Source organism: Schistocerca cancellata, chromosome 2 (assembly GCF_023864275.1).
Source record: "Schistocerca cancellata isolate TAMUIC-IGC-003103 chromosome 2, iqSchCanc2.1, whole genome shotgun sequence".
NCBI classification, from domain to species: domain Eukaryota; kingdom Metazoa; phylum Arthropoda; class Insecta; order Orthoptera; family Acrididae; genus Schistocerca; species Schistocerca cancellata.
Window position 1 is genome coordinate 904,349,222 of NC_064627.1, and position 22,633 is coordinate 904,371,854.

The 22,633-nt window shown below is 38.7% G+C and overlaps 1 protein-coding gene across 1 annotated transcript in view; it reads right to left on the reverse strand.

The window, feature by feature from the left end:
• LOC126159799 (glutamate receptor ionotropic, kainate glr-3-like) overlaps positions 1–19,676 on the reverse strand; it is a 77,896-nt gene extending 58,220 nt beyond the window's left edge. The window contains exons 1-2 of the mRNA XM_049916583.1: positions 19,393–19,676; positions 6,827–7,076 (exon numbers count right to left, since the gene is read on the reverse strand). Of these exons, the coding sequence (XP_049772540.1) occupies positions 6,827–7,076; positions 19,393–19,676 (534 nt within the window). The remainder of the gene's footprint in view (positions 1–6,826; positions 7,077–19,392) is intronic.
• Positions 19,677–22,633: the final 2,957 nt, after the last annotated feature.

Genomic DNA, 22,633 nt, shown 5'->3' on the forward strand with positions numbered 1-22,633 from the left:
ATGTGTTCTAAAGGCATGGGAAATATTATGGTTTGCGGAGACTCAACTACAGAGTTAAAAAAACTGTGATAGTGGAGACCGGGTCTAGTTGAAACAAATGCAACGTAATAAGGTACTATAACTATTTGGCTATCAGATGCTTTCTTTCAAAGCTTTAAAAAAATAAATCTGTGGTGTCTAGAAAACATTTTGCAAACTTTACCAGAGGTATCAGTTTAACCCAGTCTGGGTCAAACTGATGCAGTTATGGGTAAAGTTGAAACGTCCTTGGGCAGCTGATACGGTGTCAGAATTCAGGATAATGGTAACCAAAACATGTATTTGGAAAGGGTTTTATTGTTTTAAAGTGTACAAATATATTAAAACCAAAAATTTATATTCTAAAGATATATTTAAAAGTGAATATAATGGATTCTTACATTGTTGTAATAAGTTTCTTAGTTTTACGAAAACTAATTTTTTTTAAACAAACGTTTGAAAATAAGATTATAAAATATTTTCAGATAGTCTCACAGGCCTTTAGTTGTGGCAAAGTCATTCCGATTCTGAAGAGAAACATGGGCCTGACTGGCATTTAACCCAAGTGTAAAATGAACTGTCCTCTCCACAAGCTATGTGTACCAACTTCTTGCAGGAAACACATTATGTCCAATCTTGACCCAGTTTGGATGAAGAATAAGCTTTAAGATACACCAAACAAAAAGAGTCCTCGTCAGAGTCTGATTCATGTTTCTTTTTTTAGCCTTCACGCTTTTAATCCTTGGCTTGTCGTGCTGTTTCTTTGTTCACAAACAAATAACTTCATTAGTTTTAATTTGCCTTTCTTTGTCTTAATGGACTTCATTCTCTCTCTCCCCTTTGTATCTTTCTCTATTTCATTTTTATAGGAGTATCTGTAATAATGCAGGACTTTAAGGGTTGTTTGTCTTTACCGCTTGTTTTACGTTCTCCTGCTTTTGGTAGAGGGCGAATTTGTTCTGGCGCAACAATGGGAGAGATAGCTCCATGGCCAATAGTGACAAGTGATGACACATTTTCAGTGATGTCTGCTAATACTGATGTTGAAAGATGTTAAACGCCTCTTGAGGTAGAAGGTTGATTGACTTCAGTGGATTTAGAAGATTGATGGACTTCTCCAGAAGGCTGTTGGTCTCCTGCTAACGTAGAAGGTTGTTGGTCCTCTGGTGTTGTAGAAAGATGACTATCAGTTGCAAGGACTGACAAAAAATCTACTTCCTTAAAAATATCTGGGTTATACGACATGATCCCTGAAGCTTTGAATCCTGCCACAATATTATGCGGTGCCATGGCATTTCCAAAGGCACTATTTACGAGATTAGGAATGTCATAAATTGTTAAAGTTTTTCCAGGGTTGCTAATTAGCCAGTTGTCTACAGCTGTAAAGTGGTATTTCTTGAATGGTCCACAAACAAATATGTAAAGGGGCAGTAGGCGGCGAGAGGTAAAGACAGCAAAACAACTCCATTGTCTTTACAGAATTTAACACCTGCACTGACAATGGTGAATTGTGATTGTCAAGCAACAAAAGGTAGGGATGGTCGGGTGTTGACTTTACGTGGCTGTGAAATTGTCTCATGACACAGTTATCCAGCCAGATGGATGTGCAGTACCAATACATCCTGGCAGCCCTCTCTTTCTGAAATAGTCTTTAAAGAACATTATAGGGTGAATGAAGAGTTAGGGGACAGCGTTGCCAATAGCACTGACACAAGTTGCAGTTATAACTGTTTGTTCTCGCTCAGCAGAAGTGGCTTTAGCAACGTACCGAACTTCTTTCTCAACAATAATTTTCCTTGGCTGCTGAAGAGTCTGCACCCCAGTTTCGTCTACATTCCACACATATTTTCTTTAATACTTACGGTTTTCTTAAACATGTCTCAAATTTTCAAAAAACCTCCCAACGTTGTGCCGATTAAAACTAGTTGCCTGACTAAGGCTACTCGCTCTCTTAAAGAAAGTTGAGATGCGTTTCTAAAAATTTATAAAACCATTCTGAAGTTGCCATTTTGGCATTTATCCAAGTATCTGGCACTTTTGCTTGTTACACTAGTGCAAATTCATAGGCCAGTTCCCAAACACTTTAGGAGTTAATTCACAGTAAATTTTAGCACTTGTTAACATGTAGTTACTATGCTCGTGTTCCAAATCATCATTTAATAATTGTCGATGTTCAGCATAGCATATCCCATTTTCAAATTCCCAGATGCTTCTGGTGTTTCAAAATGCTTTTCCTTTTTAACTTTATACGTATGAAACGTCATTTGACCTATAACATATGTTTTTGCTGCTTCCCTGATGGACATCCAGCCATTCTTAATTTATTTATGTGCCCTCTCAAATATATCAGAGGGTATTTCCGCCCTTTCAGTTTTCTTCTTATAATTCCTCGGCATTTCGGAAAAAAATACCACATAAGAAAATATTTGTTAGTTAAATTGATACACCATATGAACTTTACCCAAAAGAAGCGTATCAGTTTGACCCAAACGACGCCATTACACTAAATTAAAATCTACGAGAAACAGGTAGTAGATTAAATTATTTTTAGAGTTAATATTTTTACCTTCAAACCATGAAACAATATGATGTGTTTGATTGTTCAATTAGCTCACGAATAACCCCAAAATAAAAAGTGAAAGTGGGTAGTAAAACTTTTAGTTCAGTTGAAGAAAACTGTTCTTATTAAAAAAACACAGCGGCAAGCAACCTTCTCCTCCAGCGCACGTGTTGTTACTGAGTATCAATCTGTTCCCCCTCCACTCTCGTTCCCACTTGCAAGCCTCTTCATGTTTAAAAATTATTGGGCCTGTAACCAGTTGTATCAACTAGACTCCGTCTCCCCTGTCTTTAAAAATGAGATATTAAATACTGCAAGGGGTCATTTCAGTGGAGAAAGCATTGGGCCATTTATTTACCAAGATGGCAATGTTGTCCAGAAAAGTTGCGCAGAGCTGGGTGCAGAGCAGTTATGGTAGTCCTAATTTTTCTAAAACAAATCTTATTAAGAATTTCAGAGCATCTATGTCTAAAAAAGTAATAAATAGAATAGAGTGAATTGAGGAAATTGCTTATGTCTTGTGATGTGAGACTGAATGTGGTAAATGCGAAAAACTTGTTGAGTGAAGACAGATGGAGTTCAGGCGCTTAAAAAGGTATGAAAAAGGACACAGAAAATATTAATTTAAATATATGTTCTACACAACTCAACTTCACCTTCAATAAAAAAATGTAAACGAATAAAATGTACTTTTCTTGTTACTGTTGTTTAAAAATAACCTACATAAAATTTGTAAGTGGGGATTTTATTTTTGGCCACAATGTAAAGGAAAATACGTGAATATTAACAAAACCGACAGATGATAGGGAGTCAAAAAATTCCAGAAGCAATTTCCATTTAATATCATGAAACAGAATAGGGAAATACCATGTACAGAAGAACTGCATCTGAAATTATGAAATTCCATTTAAAGCAAAATGTTAGGAAAAAACCCTACAGTTAGAGAGGTCTCTGTGGCACTCAATAATTTGTCAAAATGTAAACAAATAAATAAATAAATGGCAGTAAAAATTACACAATGCATTTAAAATCAGTTAAATATAATTAGAATACCATTAATTTCATATGTGGCATTTCATTCCATTGCGGCATGTAGCAGTAGTAGATAATGATTCAAATGAATGAACAGTCTCTGTTGCAGTTATGTAATTGTTCATTAATTCCATTGAAAAAGGAGTCCCAACTGGAATTAATAAACAGTTACATAATTGCAACAGAGACAGTTCACTCATTTCAACAATTAGTTTTAGATGTGTTCAGAGTGTCGTGCATTTTCGAAAAACTGTCACTAGAAAAAGCAGGATAACGTAAGCGCTATATGGAATTACAGTAAGCCACAATGAGTGTGGTAAAGAGCTTCAGATTTTTTAAATAGACTTTCTGAGTAGTAAACTATCTCACCGACATGGAGCCTTTGCAATACTGTGAATAAGTATCAAGCTGAACATAGAAAATATTTGTTTATGGAAAGATATTAATTTTTATGGATATTTTCGGTATTCATTTTCCTTCCTTTTCTACAGTTTTTTTTATTTTTACTTTTATGTGATAGAGCTTCTCTAATTTTGAGGCAAGGTCTTTTCTCAAAATTAAAAGTTTCTCGACTTGATAAGACATTGAAAATGGCGACTGGGTCACTTTTCTAGTGTTTCCCTTTGATCAAATGTGTTTGTTAGAACATTATTTCCTTTTGATAAAATATATGTATTACTTATTACAGAGAAATGTATGTCCAACAAAGCTTTAGAATTATATAAAAGAGTTGGTACAGGAATTTTGATATCCGGAATCAGTAAAAGAAATTATGATCTTTCATTTAAGTTTGTTCCATGTTTGCTTCCACTGTAGCGAGGTGTACATAATGAAAATCGCTGTAAAGAATAGTAATTTTCGGTCTTTCAGGCTTTTCTATTACAGTGACAATTATAAAAATTCTATGAAAAAGTGAAAATTTCTGATTGCATTTGGTGATGTACTTTCTATTTGAGGTAAACGGTTTGTATGACATTTGCGAACCATCTCACGAATATTATTCACACTGTTTTTCTTTTAATCATCAACGTGGAGGATAGTAACGTATTTTATATGATACTACAGAAACAAAATTGATTCCCCTTATTTAAACTACTTTCGCTTTCGCCTTGAATTATCTTAAGATAATTGTAGGATGAGCGCTAATTTTCACACCCATCCTATCTTGTTGTCTTTGGAACTGCAGTAATTATAGTCTATTAAAAATGATGAAATTTCTTCAGGTAGATCCGCTTTGATTAGGAGCTCGCATAATTCCTGCTCTGCCCTGTGAGTTAATGACTGCAGCTACACCTAGACATACAATCTTTCCGAATTCGTGAATAGGCATTTGAGTCTCACAAATGAATATCGTATCTCGCACTTCATCTTCTTACCCGTATCCCAATTTTCATTTACGTTTGAAATTTCTAATTCTTGTACTTCTTACTCTGTACTCCATTATCTGTGTGGACTGTCTAGGTCACCGAGTTACAGTTTTGTATCTGTTTCACATATTCCTCCAAGTATTCATTAGCTTCGCAGTTTTTCCGGATAATTTCATTTCTGAGTGACCTATATTGTGGCATTAACTTTCTTTCTTCTTCTTCTGCAGTTTCTTTCGTTCTTCACTAACTCAGATATCCCGTCCATGGCTGCGTTGTTATGTCTTATTGAATCGTAGCCTTTATCAGCCTTATTTGCGACACCTCTTTTAAGATTTCTCCATGTCACGTCAATAACTGCTTGAAGTGGCGTTATTCTTTTCTCCCACATTTTTCCCTATCTGTCTATATTTTTTGAATCTTCTACTTGTCTAAGTGGCATCGTGTCACATGCCTTCTCTTTTACTTCCTGAATTGCATGTAGCCTTTCATTAGATTAGGTGCACCCTCAATATCATAATCCAAGCATGGCTACTCTGATGAAGTGAAAGAGTTGACACGAGAGTGGAACGGCGTTCTGTGGTCGTCAGTGACGAGAGTAGTTCCTGTCTGTAAGCGAGTGATGGACATACACGTGTGTGGCGTAGACCAGGTGATGTGTCTATCCCGAAGTGTATTCGCCCTCGGCACACAGGTTCCATCTCAGGTTTTGTTGCAAGCGTAGCCGGCACTTATCGCTCGCGATCACATTTGATGTTTCTGCAGGGTAAAGCAACCAGTGCCGGCCACATTGGACAGGATTTCATCCCTGTACTACTGCAGTTTCTTCGACAGGAAGGTCTACACACCGCTGGGACTACGCAACGTGCTTTTTCTGGGTGGACATTATAAAGCGGGAACTTGCTCGTTCTCCAGAAACTGATACAACCATTGCCGAATTGCAAGGAAAAGGAGCAAGATGCTTGGGACAGTCAATTAGAGGATGCCATTCAGCACCTTCATGATCACTTTCATAGGAGAATATACGCATGCGTTGACGTCAGAGGGCAGAGGCCCATTGTGAGTAGACTGTGACTGTTTTGACAGCCTTTACTTTGACATGCGTGTTCCATCTGTTCTAATTTTGTTGTCTTATACTCCTACCAATGATGCAGAACCTGTCAAGTAACTTATCAATAAAATGACCTCGTCCTTAAGCCGGTTTTTTCCGAGGGCGACAAAAGCAAGTAACTGCATATTATGATAATAATTACACCAACGTTTAGAAAACCGCAAAGTTAAGTTACTGAGTGGAGATCAAATGCGTTAAGCGTTGTTATTGGGTCTAGAAAGTTGAAAGATCCATTCGGACAAGAAGAAGTCTGAACGGAAAAGAGCAAAAAAAATCGTCAAGACAGGACCCTTTCCATAAGGAAAAGCAAATTTGTAGAAAATATGCTTCGATATTCACAACTAGGTGTTGCAATATCTTTTATATGGCAAAAAATCTTTGAGAATGATGAATTTTGAAATAAGTAGCAAGGATAATTGAGAACGTTAGACGTAGCATAAGCCGGAAGGGGTGGCCGAGCGGTTCTAGGCACTACAGTCTGGAACCGCGCGACCTCTACGGTCGCAGGTTCGAATCCTGCCTCGGGCATGGATGTGTGTGATGGCCTTAGTTAGTTTTAAGTAGTACTAAGTTCTAGGGGACTGATGACGTTAGAAGTTGAGTCCCATAGTGCTCAGAGCCATTTGAACCGTTGGAACGTAGCATTAACAAAGAAATTGCCATGAATTACGTAAGAACTGAATTACAGTAGCGGTCTATTAAAACCTGATCTTCTTGTAGTTGTAGACCTTGCTTACTTACCTTGTTGATGAATTCGCTAAGAATGCGGGTCTCTGTGCCGTCGAGGATTCCTGGAGCGCCCTCCAATACGACGTATGGAGGATAGTGAAGAGTCGCGAAAACCAGCTGGCGGCCCTCCAAGTTTGCCAGTCTACTTGCAAACGGCTCAGCCAGTGGCCGGTCTAAGCCGCTCCCGTAGTACCACCGCGCCACCACCAGCTCGTCCCGCCATGTCGCTTGACCTGTAAATTTTACTGTCACCAGCTTGAAGCTGGTGATGCAAGTTGAGGTTACCTACTGAGCCTCGCTGCTCTGTATTTCAAACGCAAAAAAGATTATCAGTCGCTCGTGAAGTATCCAAATAGCTTTACTTGCAAAAGACGGAAAATAGTTTTGAGAATGTACACAAGAATATGAATTTTGGATTTTGTTTATTTAAAACACATTTGTCGTAAACGACACTGTAAACTGTGACTAAGAGAAGTGTGTGCTGTAGTCTTGAAAAAGGAAACCTGGCACGCTCAACAAATGAATTTCGACTTCACAAATGAATTTCTTATGATATTCAGACTGGAGAGTTTCAAAGCATAGAAAACAGGCAAATAGGGAATTTGGAACGCTATTTTATGCGGTAACAGCTAAATGAACAAGTCTCGAAATTTAACAAAAGTGTGGAGCCGCAGTTATTTGTGAAAACAGATGTGGCGTAGATGCATCAATGAAGGAGGACAGGATGAAAAACAATTTCGAAAAGAAACCTAGTGACACCCTGAGTATGAATGTCAAATTTATTCCAGCTGCTGTGTCTGTATTCTTCTGTAATTCTGCCATCTTTTCCTTTGTCTATAGTAGTGCCCACTCACCCACAATTCGCGTGTTTTCATTTCCCTTTATTGCGTTACCCGATTAATTCCCTCACACACACTCTCTCTTCCTTCATCTACCATGTTTGACATCTTCACTCCACTTCTGTATTTTGCTTTGGGCTACTGTCAGTACTGATGAATGGATATCATTAACCTATTCTTTGCCGCGCTTTCCTATTCTTAACGAGTTCTACTCCCTTTATACCATATTCTACTCGTTTTGTTATTACCAGAAATTTTTGTTTCCATTACACTTCACTGCCGTATGTAGACTGTGTATTTGCATTTGGGTTTGCTGATTTTCTAGTTTCCCCGTTACATTCATGTTCCTGACATTCCATGCTTTGACTCAGAGCGTATTACACTTTCAATTGCTTTTTCAGAATTTTTCTCATGGTCACCCCTCCCCGTCCTTTCACTAGACATTTTTGGACTGCAGATAACACTTTCTGTTGTTAAACATTATGTCTTAAATACAGGGTATTGTAACGGGACATCCTCCTCTAGCTATATTTTTCCTCAACAGTAATAGTCGATACCAGTATTATTTTTCGAATTTTGGACAGATGAGAATTATCTTCGTTGCTTTTCTGAAAAGTATCATATAAATTTTTACAAGGCATGTTATATTTCAAGCTAAAATCTATGAAAATGAAATAGTTTATAAAAGACTTAATCTCGATGTTATAATCGATAAGTTCTACTTCTGAATATACAGTTAAAATTATTTTTTTTTATAAATATCTGAAATTGTGACCTAATGGCACACTTAATACCTCTATTGTTAGCTATGCAATACTGTACTGGCTAGTATGTTTATTTCTGGACTTATTTATGAAGTAATAATCGAAAGTCTTAATGCAACAGAAACTAGTAGAAAATCATTTGTTAAGAGAAATTGTAAACCCATGGAATTTTGCGCAGAGTGAAAGAGTAGTTAGCATGCCTCTGATGTGACAGGACGTATTTTTGTATTTTCTGCGAACAATATAACTTCGGCTTTGTTAATGTGAAAAGTCAAAAGAGTGTATGATATACTACAATGTGAGAAAATATATTAACTTAAAAACAAAAATACGGCAACAACAATCTTCATATTTATCTAGCTCCATCCAAGCGTGAGGACCTAAAATGTGACATTTTCAGCTTCAAAAATCAGACCCATAGACAAGAACAACTGGAACCAGCCCTACATGAAAAGCTAAGTAAACTAGAAAGTTCATTGTCATCTTCGCTCCTATCAAATCATCATAATAGACTAATGTGGACAATGGGTGGAAGGAGAGTGGATATTACAGTCTCCATTGCTTTGTGAATCTTCATGCCTGTCATTCCTGATTCCCCAGTCTTGGCCAGCAGTTTTCCGTCCCATGGGGATTAGGGGAACTTTTGTCCACTCCTCCTTTCTCTTTGACAAGTTCTTTGAGGAATGAAGGTGTCTGTAATGAATAACACACTATTCAGCTATTACGGAATGGAGACATCCATGGTAAAAACTTGGACACACAAGCAGTTACCGGCAAGATTACATCATTATGACAGATATTGGATTGCAAGCTATATCCAGTAGCATAAACTGACTCAGATCAATATTTACTAATTTTTAAGAAAAATCTGACACTTAAGAGTATGTAAGGGAAGAGTAAATGTTTAGTCAAGTGGGTATTGAAGTACTGATGGTGTATTTGAAGATGTCTCAAAATAATGCATACCGTCACCTCTAATCAGTTTAGCTGAAAAGGAATGGACATACCTGTAAAAGGCAGTTAACAGAGATTACAAGAACAAAGATGATAACTGCGAAGAGGACTTATATGACAGAAAAAAATGCTTCAATTTATCGTTGAAAGGAGGAAATACAAATATGTAAAGTACAAAGAAAGAATGAAGCAATGTAAGCCACTATGGGATGGAATTAATAACAAATGTAGTGAAGCTAAATTCTGATGCCTACAAGGAAAATATTAACGATTGGAATAGAAATTTGCCGTCGGAAGGATAATTTTATGATATAGAAAGATCAAAATAATGTTCTTTGAAATTAAAAGAACAAGTGACAACGAAATGAGTACAAGATGTGTTCCATTGTCAAACGTACAGACAGAGTGGGTGGCTGGATAGATTACTTTGCGGACCTCTAATGAGTGGGGGGAATTCTCTGCTGACACGAAAGAAGAAGACATGGGTATCGATGAAAGATTTGAAGTGCCCACTATTAAATTCAGAAACTTACAGAGCTCCATATTTTGCGATCAAACAGGACAGATGAGATAGATAACATTCTCCTACAATTTCTAAAATTGCTCAAGTTAATATGCATATTGATTCAGAATCGGGTCATACAGTCGGACATGCGGCTGAATGTTATCCCAAAGACCGTACGCGGATGTAAATGCGAGAAGTATCGTACAATAAGCTCTGCATGACTTTAAAAAATTTGAAGACTCTTTATCATTAGCATCTGAGGACGTTAACGATCTGAAAACGTTAAAAAAATTTAAGTTTATCAACAATATAATATACATGTGCGAGAGGACAAAGTTGGAATGATTTACCGTTTTATTGTCTCCACACTGTTGGTGAAACTAATGAAGTATTGAATGTTTTGTCTACGAGATAATCCGTACTTGGAAAAAATAAAAAATACCCGGTGGCGGTTCGTATTGTTTCGATAAATAGATGAAAATCAAACATTTAACCAGGACTTGAGCTCATTATACGTCTTTAACTTTACATATAAATGTTACACAAATTCGTAAAATATTGCTGATCAGCTGGGTAGTGTCAACGAGAGAACGATATCTCTTCGACTCTTGGTTTGTTTACATACCACTCAGTCAACTCTAGCAAGCGTCAGTAGCAGAACGGGCGCTCCGCAGCTCCAGGTGTGTGTAGTTTGTTGAGCAGCTTTCCAGAGCAGAAGGTCATCTTATACGTGGAAATACGCGTCCGTGATGAGCTCTTTTTGTTCATTCAGTGTTTTAAACAATAGGTTCCCGTTTACTGTACCAAATTTCTAGCTCTTCTTTTGTGTCGAAATTATGTCCCTTGTCGATCACGTGCAACATCTTTAGATTGTCATCCGTGTTCGTAACGACACGTTAATTAAATGAGAAGTAGAGACGTAATAATGCCTTGTTACTAGCATATGTATGGTCTTCCTAAGGCGTCAGTAATTTTCATATCGTTTGGCCTACATAATGCTCTTCACAGTTGTCGGAATTGATACACGTCGTATTTCCCGTCCTTATGTATGACGTGTCAAAAAGGAAATTTTAATTTGTCCACTGTTTTAATTGCAAGTTTGCCACTTTCTGCCCGAATTATTCGCTCAATTTTATCGCTTGTGGTAACATTATATTTCACATTAGCATATTTTTTGTTGTATTTAGTGCTTGTCCGTGCTGCACCTTTTCTTGCAATTTTTTAGGCATATATACGTTCTCCAATTTTAGGGTGAAAACCATTCTCGTCTGTAACTTCTTTTAGAATCAGTAAGCGGTTTTCATATTATGTATTCATTAGCGGTAAATGCAAAAGTTAGTGTTACTTGGTATAAGAAATTAGCCTAAATTTCTTCTTTGGGGTTTTTTATTTATTATAGTCTAACAATTAGGTTACAAAATTATTTAAATAATGCCTAGTTCAACATCAGGATGCAGTTTTTGGTACCTGATTCAAACAGCAGAAATTCTGAGAAAAATAAATACACTACCCTAAATTTTCCGAACATCGACAACCGGTACAAATTAGCAAGTGATCTCCAATTTCGTACCACTGTGTCAATAAATTGTACCACGCATGTAAACTATGTCCCTGAATTTAAAGATGTGTATTAGATTAAGTTTAAGGAAATGTTCCATATTTTAGTTGTTACATCACTATTTTAACACAGTGCAATATCAAGTTTTGCCTACTGTCCCCCATCCTTGCACACTTTGCGTGAATCCACATTTTTCATTTTATGCATTTATCCCATTCTTCCATTCGATGTTCCTCGCACAGTTCGCTATACCATAACTCAGTTTTGCGAATGAGTTTCTGTGGTGACTTCTCGGCAGAGTCTCTAAGTCTGTAAAACCCTTCCTTTTGGTTAATCATCTGTAGTTTTAGATTTCCTTTCCTTTTATTCATTCCGCTCTAAAAGGAAAAAATCATGGGCTACTTCTCAGCTCACAGGGTCCTTGACAAGATCTCGGAAGTTTTGCTTCAAGCTTTTATTATTTCCCACGGTTCGGCGATATTTCTTCGAAGGATACCTTCAGGCCGCTATTTGCCTGTCATGGCTTCCTCTGAATTTGAACTATGGGGCAATACGTTTCCTTCTACAATGTCGAACCCATGTTTTCTTATATACGGTATGCTTAAACTGCAGTGTAGGGTTATACTCTTCCAATTTGCACTCAACACACTTTATTTTGACCGCGAAGTTTTCATTTGCAGCATGCCTCTTAATTGTTGACTTAGAAACATTTTACATGCCTGCACATTCATTTCATCCATTATCACATTCAGATGTAGTGTTCCAGTAAAATGCAGTTCCGCTGTGCTCCACTTTCCATTATGCCTTTCTGTTGCCATATTGAATTAATAACTGAGGTTAAAGGGCAAAGTAGAAAATTCACAACATCATTTCGGAACATTACGCTGCGCTAATAATGCAAAAACGCATTTTTTAAAGACTCATCATACCAGAAAACTTTTCATATTTTACCGGTAAAATATCAGAAACTTGTACCAGTGCAAGACGCCATCTTCTATTTGTCAGTTCCTTAGGAATGAGCCACAACGAATGCAGATTTATGACCGTCTGAAAACAAAGGTTATTTCACGTATATTCACCTACAAATAAAACAATATGTTGCTGATTACCGCATGTACGAGTAATAGTAACGCTCTTCACCATGTGTACAAAAGGTTGGATTAAAACTACAACAAAATCAACGCTGTGGCGTAAACTTCTTCGTTGCAGAACTTATTTTATTCCTTTTTTTACTGATGACATTTGTTTCGCCTCGTAAAAGGCATCTTCAGATTGACCTGCACTAATTACAGCAGTATTAGAAACTCTTGATCACAAGTTCTAAGATTAAAAATTTAATTTTTTTTTCAACTTACTAGTATAGTGTTGGTAAGTGATACAGTAAAATAAATCGAAGGAGGTAGGTGCTCACGTAACGTGTTAACGGCGTAACTCCCGATAACCACATTTAACACTATTTTATTCATCCACAGGTTATCGGATGTTTCGCTTTTAACACATGATGTGAGCACACACTTACTTCAACTTATTTTGCTATACAGGGTGGTTCACTTATACGTTTCAGCGGGAATGCCTCTGGAACCACAACTGATATCATCCAACGACTTTCACGGGTATGAGTGTAAGTCAGGGGTTCCTGAAAGTAAATACTATGAGTCATTCTAACTTCCTTTAATGGACCATTAAAGGAATAAGGGGAGTAGCTCACAATTGGTTCACCTCTTACTTTAGCAACAGGCAGCAAAAGGTCATTATTCACAATGTTGGTAACGGCTGTGATGTGGGATCTGAGTGGGGTACTGTCAAGTGGGGGGGGGGGGGGGGGAGGATGCTCCAGGGATCAGTGCTGGGGCTGCTCCTGTTCCTTATTTATATAAATGAGACGCCCACTAGTATTATGGGTAACTCTAAAATATTTCTGTTTGCTGATGACACTAGCTTGATAGTGAAGGATGTTGTGTGCAACATTGACTCGGTTTCAAATAGTGCAGTACATGACCTCAGTTCATGGGTTGTAGAAAATAAACTAACGTTAAATCACAGTAAGACTCAGTTTTTACAGTTTCTAACACACAATTCAACAAAACCTGACGTTTTAATCTCACAGAATGGGCATATGATTAGTGAAACTGAACAGTTCAAATTTCTAGATGTTCAGATAGATAGTAAGCTGTCGTGGAAAGCCCACGTTCAGCATCTTGTTGAAAAACTTAATACTGACATTTTTACTATTCGAGCGGTATCAAAAGTGAGTGATTATTCGACACGTAAATTAGTCTACTTTGCTTATTTTCATTCACTTATATCGTATGGTAATATGTTTTGGGGTAACTCTTCCCATTCTACAAGGATATTTTTCGCTCAGAAACGGGTGGTTCGTGCAATAAGTGGTATGAGTTCACGAACCTCTTGTCGACCTCTTTTCACGAGTGTGGGTATTTTGGCATTGGCCTCTCAATATGTATATTCCTTATTGACGTTTCTTGTTACCAATATTTGTTTATTCTCAAGAATAAGCAGCTTTCACTCGGTTAATACTCGGCAGAAATCAAACCTCCATTTGGATCGGACTTCCTTAACTCTTGTGCAAAAAGGTGCGCAGTATATTGCTGCATCCATTTTCAATAAGCTGCCACTCGAATTCAAAAATCTTTGCAGTAATCCACGCGCTTTCAAATCGAAACTAAAGAGTTTCCTCATGGGTCACTCCTTCTATTCTGTCGAGGAATTCCTTGAAAAATGAAGCTGATTCTTATTGTATTCCCGATAGCGTTTACTTAAAACTTATGGACTGACTTTTTTCAGGTTCATGAACATTTATTTTTATCTGTTATTACTTTTATGTTGTAAGTTCATATATTGACACGTTCCATGACCTTGGAGATTTGCTGTTCAATTTGGTGGTAAGTAACTTCACGTGTAAATAAAAAAAATTTACAATAATTGGTTCATGGTGTGGGTTCCTGTAGTCATGTCCTAGTTCATGAACCACGGGCAACGTATGAGTGGCCAAGTAAGTAGTCCCGACAGTCGGGATACCAGTTACTTTGGAATAAGGCTGGGCATCTCGGACATATTCTGAGTCGTGGTCACCTTTGTGCTCATACGGCAAAGACTACCAAATCCACCGGTTAGTCCCTCAGCCGTTAGGGGTAAAACCCAATGGGACTCGGGGCAATTAAGGCTAGCAACCTGCTTCCCTGGTACTTTAAATATGATGCTGGCAACAATCAGAGCAAAATGCCTCGGACCTTTGGAGGTGACGGAGTCCCACCTCTAACTGACAAACCAGGGACTCCTAAGATACGACTTGGCAAACAAATGGTAATGAGATGGGGAGCTATTAATATCAATGGGGGCTACTCTGGGAAGAAAGTAGAGCTGGCAGAGGCTGCAAGTAAGATGGGGCTGGACGTTTTAGCTGTTAGTGACATTGGGGTAAGGGGTGAGAAAGAGGAGGAAGTAGGAGAATACAAGGTCTACCTGTCAGGAGTCAAAGCAGGAATAGCACAATGGGGTGTAGGGCTTTACATCAGGAAAGAAATGGAACCCAGCGTAGTTGCAATAAGGTATGTAAGCGAACGACTGATGTGGATAGATTTGACAGTGTCTAGCAAGAAAATTAGGATTGTGTCAGTATATTCGCATTGTGAAGGGACAGGTCAAGATAAGATGGATAGTTTTTATGAGGCACTCAGTGTTGTAGTTGTTAGAGTAAAGGACAAGGACAGTGTTCTGCTCATGGGTGATTTTAACGCCAGGATTGGAAATCGAACAGAAGGGTATGAAAAGGTTATGGGTAAATTTGGAGAGGATATGGAGGCCAACAGGAACGGGAAACAACACTTGGATTTTTGTGCCAATATGGGCTTAGTAATCACAAACTCCTTTTTTAAACATAAGAACATTCGCCGGTATACTTGGGAAGGCAGGGGAACCAGATCTGTCATTGACTGTATAATAACAGATCAGGAATTCAGGAAGGCTGTGCGGGACACACGTGTATTCAGGGGATTCTTTGATGACACTGATCATTATTTAATCTGCAGTGAAATTGGGATTGTGAGGCCGAAAGTGCAGGAGGTCAGGTCCATATGTAGGAGGATAAGAGTGGAGAAACCTCAGGATAAGGAAATCAGTCACAAGTACATAACAGCGATCTCAGAAAGGTACCAGTTAGTTGAATGTATTCAATTACTGTCATGGAAAAGGAATGGACAAGGTACAGGGACACAGTACTAGAAGTGGCTAAAAAAATGTATTGGATCAGTAGTGTGCAAAAGTAGGATGAAGCAAACAGCTTGGTGGAATGATACAGTCAAGGCAGCCTGTTAAAGGAAAAAGAAGGCGTATCAAAATAGGTTACATACCAGAACCCAGGTAGACAGAGAAAGTTATGTTGAAGAAAGAAACAAAGCCAAACAGATAATTGCAGCATCCAAGAAGAAATCGTGGGAAGACGTTGGAAACAGGTTGGAGACTATGGGTCAACCTGCTGGAAAACCGTTCTGGAGTGTAATTAGCAGTCTTTGAAAGGGTGGTAAGAAGGAAATGACAAGTATTTTGGACAGGTCAGGAAAACTGCTGGTGAATCCTGTGGATGCCTTGGGCAGATGGAGGGAATATTTTGAAGAGTTGCTCAATGTAGGTGAAAATGCGATCAGTAATGTTTCAGATTTCGAGGTAGAAAGGGATAGGAATGATGATGGAAATAGGATCACATTTGAGGAAGTGGAAAAAATGGTCAGTAGATTGCAGTGCAATAAAGCGGCTGGGGTGGATTAAATTAAGTCGAAACTCATCAAATACAGTGGAATGTCAGGTCTTAAATGGCTACACAGAATAATTGAAATGGCCTGGGAGTTGGGACAGGTTCCATCAGACTGGACAAAAGCAGTAATCACACCAATCTTTAAACATGGAAACAGAAATGATTGTAACAACTACAGAGGTATCTCTTTAATCAGCGTTGTGGGTAAAATCTTCTCAGGTATTGTTGAAAGGAAAGTGCGAGTATTAGTTGAGGACCAATTGGATGAAAATCAGTGTGGGTTTAGGCCTCTTTGAGGTTGTCAGGCACCAGATCTTTAGCTTACAGCAAATAATGGAGAAGTGTTATGAGTGGAACAGGGAATTGTATCTATGCTTTATAGATCTAGAAAAGGCATATGACTGGATTCCTAGGAGGAAGTTATTGTCTGTTCTACAAGATTATGGAATAGGAGGCAAACTTTTGTAAGCAATTAAAGGTCTTTACATGGATAGTCAGGCAGCAGTTAGAGTTGGCGGTAAATTGAGTTCATGGTTCAGAGTAGTTTCAGGGGTAAGACAAGGCTGCAACCTGTCTCCACTGTTGTTCATATTATTTATGGATCATATGTTGGAAACAATAGACTGGCTGGGTGAGATTAAGATATGTGAACACAAAATAAGCAGTCTTGCATATGCGGATGACTTAGTTGTGATGGCAGATTCGATTGAAAGTTTGCAAAGTAATATTTCAGAGCTAGATCAAAAATGTAAGGACTATGGTATGAAGATTAGCAACTCCAATACGAAAGTAATGTCAGTGGGGAAGAAATATAAACGGATTGAGTGCCAAGTAGGAGGAACAAAGTTAGAACAGGTGGACGGTTTCAAGTACTTAGGATGCATATTCTCACAAGATGGCAACATAGTGAAAAAACTGGAAGCGAGGTGTAGCAAAGCCAATGCAGTGAGCGCTCAGCTACGATCTACTCTCTTCTGCAAGAAGGAAGTCAGTACCAAGACTAAGTTATCTGTGCACAGTTCAATCTTTCGAGCAACTTTGTTGTATGGGAGCGAAAGCTGGGTGGATTCAGGTTACCTTATCAACAAGGTTGAGGTTACGGACATGAAAGTAGCTAGGATGATTGCAGGTACTAGTAGATGGGAACAATGGCAGGAGGGTGTCGACAATGAGGAAATCAAAGATAAACTGGGAATGAACTCTATAGATGTAGCAGTCAGGGCGAACAGGCTTAGATGGTGGGGTCATGTTACACGCATGGGAGAAGCAAGGTTACCCGAGAGACTCATGGATTCAGCAGTAGAGGGTAGGAGGAGTCGGGGCAGACCGAGGAGAGGGTACTTGGATTCGGTTAAGAATGATTTTGAAGTAATAGGTTTAACATCAGAAGAGGCACCAATGTCAGCACTGAATAGGGGATCATGGAGGAACTGTATAAGGGGGGCTATGCTCCAGACTGAACGCTGAAAGGCATAATCAGTCTTAAATGATGATGATGATGATGATGATTAATTTTAGTTCTGGAGACGAAAGTAGTAATGAAACAGTTAATTTTTTATATTCTGACACATTCATAAATAGTTTTTCAGATTCCCGACTCCGACCATCTTGAGTGAGAATTTAGGATATAAAAATGAAAATTAAAAATTGTGTGTGGTTTCGGTGTCACACGTACAGGAGAGTTGCTTTTATTGTACCAGCTCCTAATTTGCATCACTGCTAAAAAATTCATACCTGTTGCACTAACTGACATTTAGTGAGGTGAAAATAACTACGTGCTTCTTACAGCCATACTGCGAGCTATGAACTCTGTGCGTTGATGAACAAGTGGCCTTAGAGGCAGCGTCGATTTTAAAGGATTTCCACTTCATGGGGTTTTGGTACAGCAACCAGTATGCAGAATGTGGTGAAAACAACAGCCTTGGCTACAGAATTGATTGTATTGCCTTATGTATCAGTGGGACGCGTTTCACCTTACACAAGGAATCTTCAGACTTACCTACATTAATTACAACAGTATTACAAAGGATTGATCCTAACTTGAGACTGGGAGATTCCAATATTTTTGAAAATTGTCATTATTCTGTTGGTCAGTGGATTTGGGGAGCCATTGTTACGGCACAGGCAAAAATATACTACCCACACTACCAGCAGTGTGACCCACTTTAACGTTACAGTGCATGTACTCTCGAACAACAATAGATGCTGAAAACCGACCATCACGGGTATGAACGTAAGGCAGGAGCTCATGAAAGTAAATACTATGAGACATTCTAAAACGTAAGCAAACATTATTTTCAACTCAGACTTAAGTTTTTATTGTTTTTCTAATTGTCATCCTGCATTACATTTTAGGCAATCAACAACAAGAATAATCACAAAAAGAATGACTTCGATTGCATCTCAATACTTCAGTTACATTGCAGAGCGAAACTGACTCTTGAAATAAACTAAACGCGCCGCTGTTGCACGTTCAGAGACGCAAACGTGAACCCAACGTTGCTCGTAATCGCGATGTATTTTACTTACTACGACGCGACAAACGCTTTGCTTATTGCCAGTTACACTGTTATTAAGACGACTGGAAACACTACAGATGCCCAATCACATACAATGAAAAATAAGGAAAGGATATGCTCTTTGGCCTTTTATTGATCTTTATTGCAGTACTAAAATGGACGTAACGGTAGTGAAAAACCGAATATCACCGGCCAGGGTAAATACAGCTAATGGCTGACCAAGGATCTGACGGAGCCGGTATGGGAGGTGTACGTAGTTGTGTGACTGGACATCTGTAGTGTTTCCAGTCCACTTAATAACAGTATAAATACAATAAGTACAGTGCTTGTTGCATCGCTATTACGAGCAACGTGGGGTTCACACTTACGTCTCGGGAAGGGCAATTGCGGCGTCTTTAGTTTATTTCAAGTATTTGAAGTATCTCGGAATGGAAATGACATATTGCTATGCAAGTAACGTCACTCTTTTCGTGATTTCCCATGTTATTGATTACGTAATAAGCAATACGGGGATCCATTTGAAAAACAATGTAGGTTTGATTTGGAGATAATATATGACTCCAAAACATATATGACTCCAACTTCTGGACCAATATTTTGTGATCAACACAGTCAAATGCCTTAGTAATATGTAAGAGTAAGTAAAACAGACTGGAAAGACTGTTAACCTGTTTCCCTCATCCACTGTCCTGACCACCAGAATATCAGGGACGAGCTTGATGTCTGCGAGACCAAAGACGTCGCTCGCATTGACGGGATGGTCCCTATCCACCGGCAGCAGCAGGAGGCGGAGTCTGGCGCGACGAACAGCTCGGCGCGACGCAGACAGCAAAGCATCGACAGCTGCCGAAGCGTCGGCATGCCGAATGACGAAGCCCAGGCAGTCCGCATCCAAAGCGGACACCAACAGCTGCTCGTCACCATCATCCGTGCCGTCTAACACAAAGGTCATCCTGGCCCTTAGCGACGCTGCCTTGTCCCATACGGCATAAGGTGAATCAGAAATTGTCGCCATGCATTTGTAATTCCCAAAGTACACCCTGATAATATCCTGTGTCATCTCGTCCAGAACGTGTTCGAAAGAACTTTCAGCATCTTTCTGTAGAATCACACGTCCTAGGCATTGTTCGTATCCCACTGTCCATATCAATGCTAAAGTACACATTACTATACTTCTTAAAAAGCACCACGTCATTGAGGTTACAAAATGTTACAAACTTTCAGGAGAACGCACTTGCTGTTCCTGTGAACCTCACGCTTACGTACTTCACAATGTCGCAGGTATCTCTCTCTCCGTCTCGTGAGGTAACTAGACACAGAACTCATTGTAATGTACAATTCTCTGTCACCTGGGTTTGCATTCGCATTACAAAGCGAATCGTTCGCAAGCCACGTTAGCTAATGCTGCTATAGCAGCTCTCATAAATCTGTTCAGACTCCCTTTGTTCAGTGTACCATACGCGCTCACTGGCTATGGAGCCGCAAATCCGTTCGATTCTGTTAGATTAATTCATTGCCAAACACTAATTTGCGTTCGCTACTACTGAAACCATAATGCAAGGAGTCACTTGTATAAGCATCACAGGACGCTGCTCTTCACTGGTATGTATGCGTTGCATACGCTCGTTACATATTTCAGATACTCTGAATAGTTCATCAAGGAGCTCGACAATGTGCACAATGGCAGTAACTTCAGAAGATCGTGATCGGACCCTTAGCACACATATATGAGAAAAATTTACCACTCTGTTATTCGCTTACGATTCGTCAGTCTTTACCTATACGAGTTTTGGTTCGATGTGAGTTAATATGTTTTTACTGTTTCAGTCACTTTTCTTTAGTTTCTTGATTGCAGTAACGCCTTTCAGAGACTCAAACCATAACTAATTTCACACTGAGGCGGTTTTTGCTGTCGAGAGAGAGAGAGAGAGAGAGAGACTATCAAAATTGTACCTCCATAATACAGAGAAAGCAAGTATGGAACTGAGTACACCTTAATTGTTAACTATACGATAGATTTTTTGAACAGGTATAGAAATCTCTGACGTCGTATTAAAAATGGCATCCTCCCTCTGTGTCTACAGGTAGTGTCTGATATTTCTGTACCTTCGAAATCTGTTTACTCTTGGAGCTCACTGATATGCTATTTAGCATAGGAGCAAAAGTAATACATCAGTGGATATTAGAAAAATAGCCTTCACTGAGAATAAGAGAAAAGTGAATGCTATCCATACAAAATTAACGGACATGTTGACTGAAACTTCCTGGCAGATTAAAACTGTGTGCCGGACCGAGACTCGCACTCGGGACCTTTGCCTTTCGCGGGCAAGTGCTCTATTAACTGAGCTACCCAAGCACGACTCACGCCTCCTTCTCACAGCCTTACTACTGCCAGTACTTCGTTTCCTACTTTCCAAACTTCACAGAAGTTCTCCTGCGAAAAGCAAAGGTCCTGAGATCGAATCTCGGTCCGGCACACAGTTTTAATCCGCCAGGAAGTTTCACATCATCGCCCGCTCCTTCGCAGAGTGAAAATTTCATGATGTTTATTGATGTTAAAATACTGGCATTCCTAAAGGCATTGTACCTCATACAGAGATTGATTGACAGATTAAACCGAGAGTGGATGTCCCTGAGAAGTAAGAACACAAACACGAGAAGAAATAAAAAAGATGTCATGAGAAATACAAGGGATAATCAATGACAATGTGGGATGTGGTAGCCTGATTACAAATAAGAAATTCCGTCCGCAACAGGGGACAACGTTAATGGAATTATTAACAGTCTCGCACAAAAAATAGCGTCCTTACTACTCCCATATTATTATGCTTTTGGAACGGAATTAGACTGAAATAGACATTTTTCAATATTCAATGTAGGAAAAGGTTTAGTTCGTACTTAAATAATCCGTCCAAACCATATAGAGAGAAAATTAACATTTTACTACACTCGCGTATTGAAATATTATTTTCTGTACTTCCTGATCAAAAAGCTTAGGTGCATGCTTCTGTAACTGTATTTGATAAATCTTATGGGAAAGATTTCTAGTTCAGTTCCATAACAAATATTTATGGGAAACGCATCTGTTTAACCCTGCTGTTCCGTTCGGATCTGTATGACACGGAATGGTTATAAATCTCGTTTCTTATTGTTTAAACATCAAAATAACGCTATGAAATTTGATGACTTTGTCTTAAAATGCAAGGGCAGTATGTGGTTAAAAAAAGTTTTAAAATATTTAAGTCATCTGCTCATAAACCTTCAGAGTTACATACGTAACGTTCAGGGAAATGTGACCCAACATTAATATGATTACTATAAAGTCAAATATTTTTTGGATGCCTCATATTTTATAGAAGTTATGACTTGCAATGTTCATACTTACATTCAACGTTCAACAAGTCAACAAAGGCGCTGCGTTTACAACGATGGACTTGTCATTACGACTTGTCAACTGTTCAAATTATCCACTGTTTCTACTCAGCTTGTGTTCTCTATCGTTTGTGATCAGTGTGAATTGTGACATCATGCGATTACATCATTGACTGATGCTGAGTTGGAAGAATTAGCAAGTAGCTCAACAGACGAAGGATTAGTCTCTGAGTTCGAAGATCAGGACAGTAATGTATCTGGAAGCCAGTGTTCAGACGACATCGACGACAGTCCATAGTCTGTTCAAAGTAGTGTACAAACTTCTATTTCTAAAAACGAGAACACAGTATGGCAGTTGCAACCACCAGCACAAAACGGCTGCCTACCTACTTCTGACGTCGTCAGGAGTATCACGGCAGTTACCAAGTACGCAATCCGCAGAATATGTGATGTAAAATGTTCGTTTGAAGTATTTTTACAGTATTTCAGAACGAAATAACAGACGTATCAAATATGGAGGGACAATGAGTTGATGGT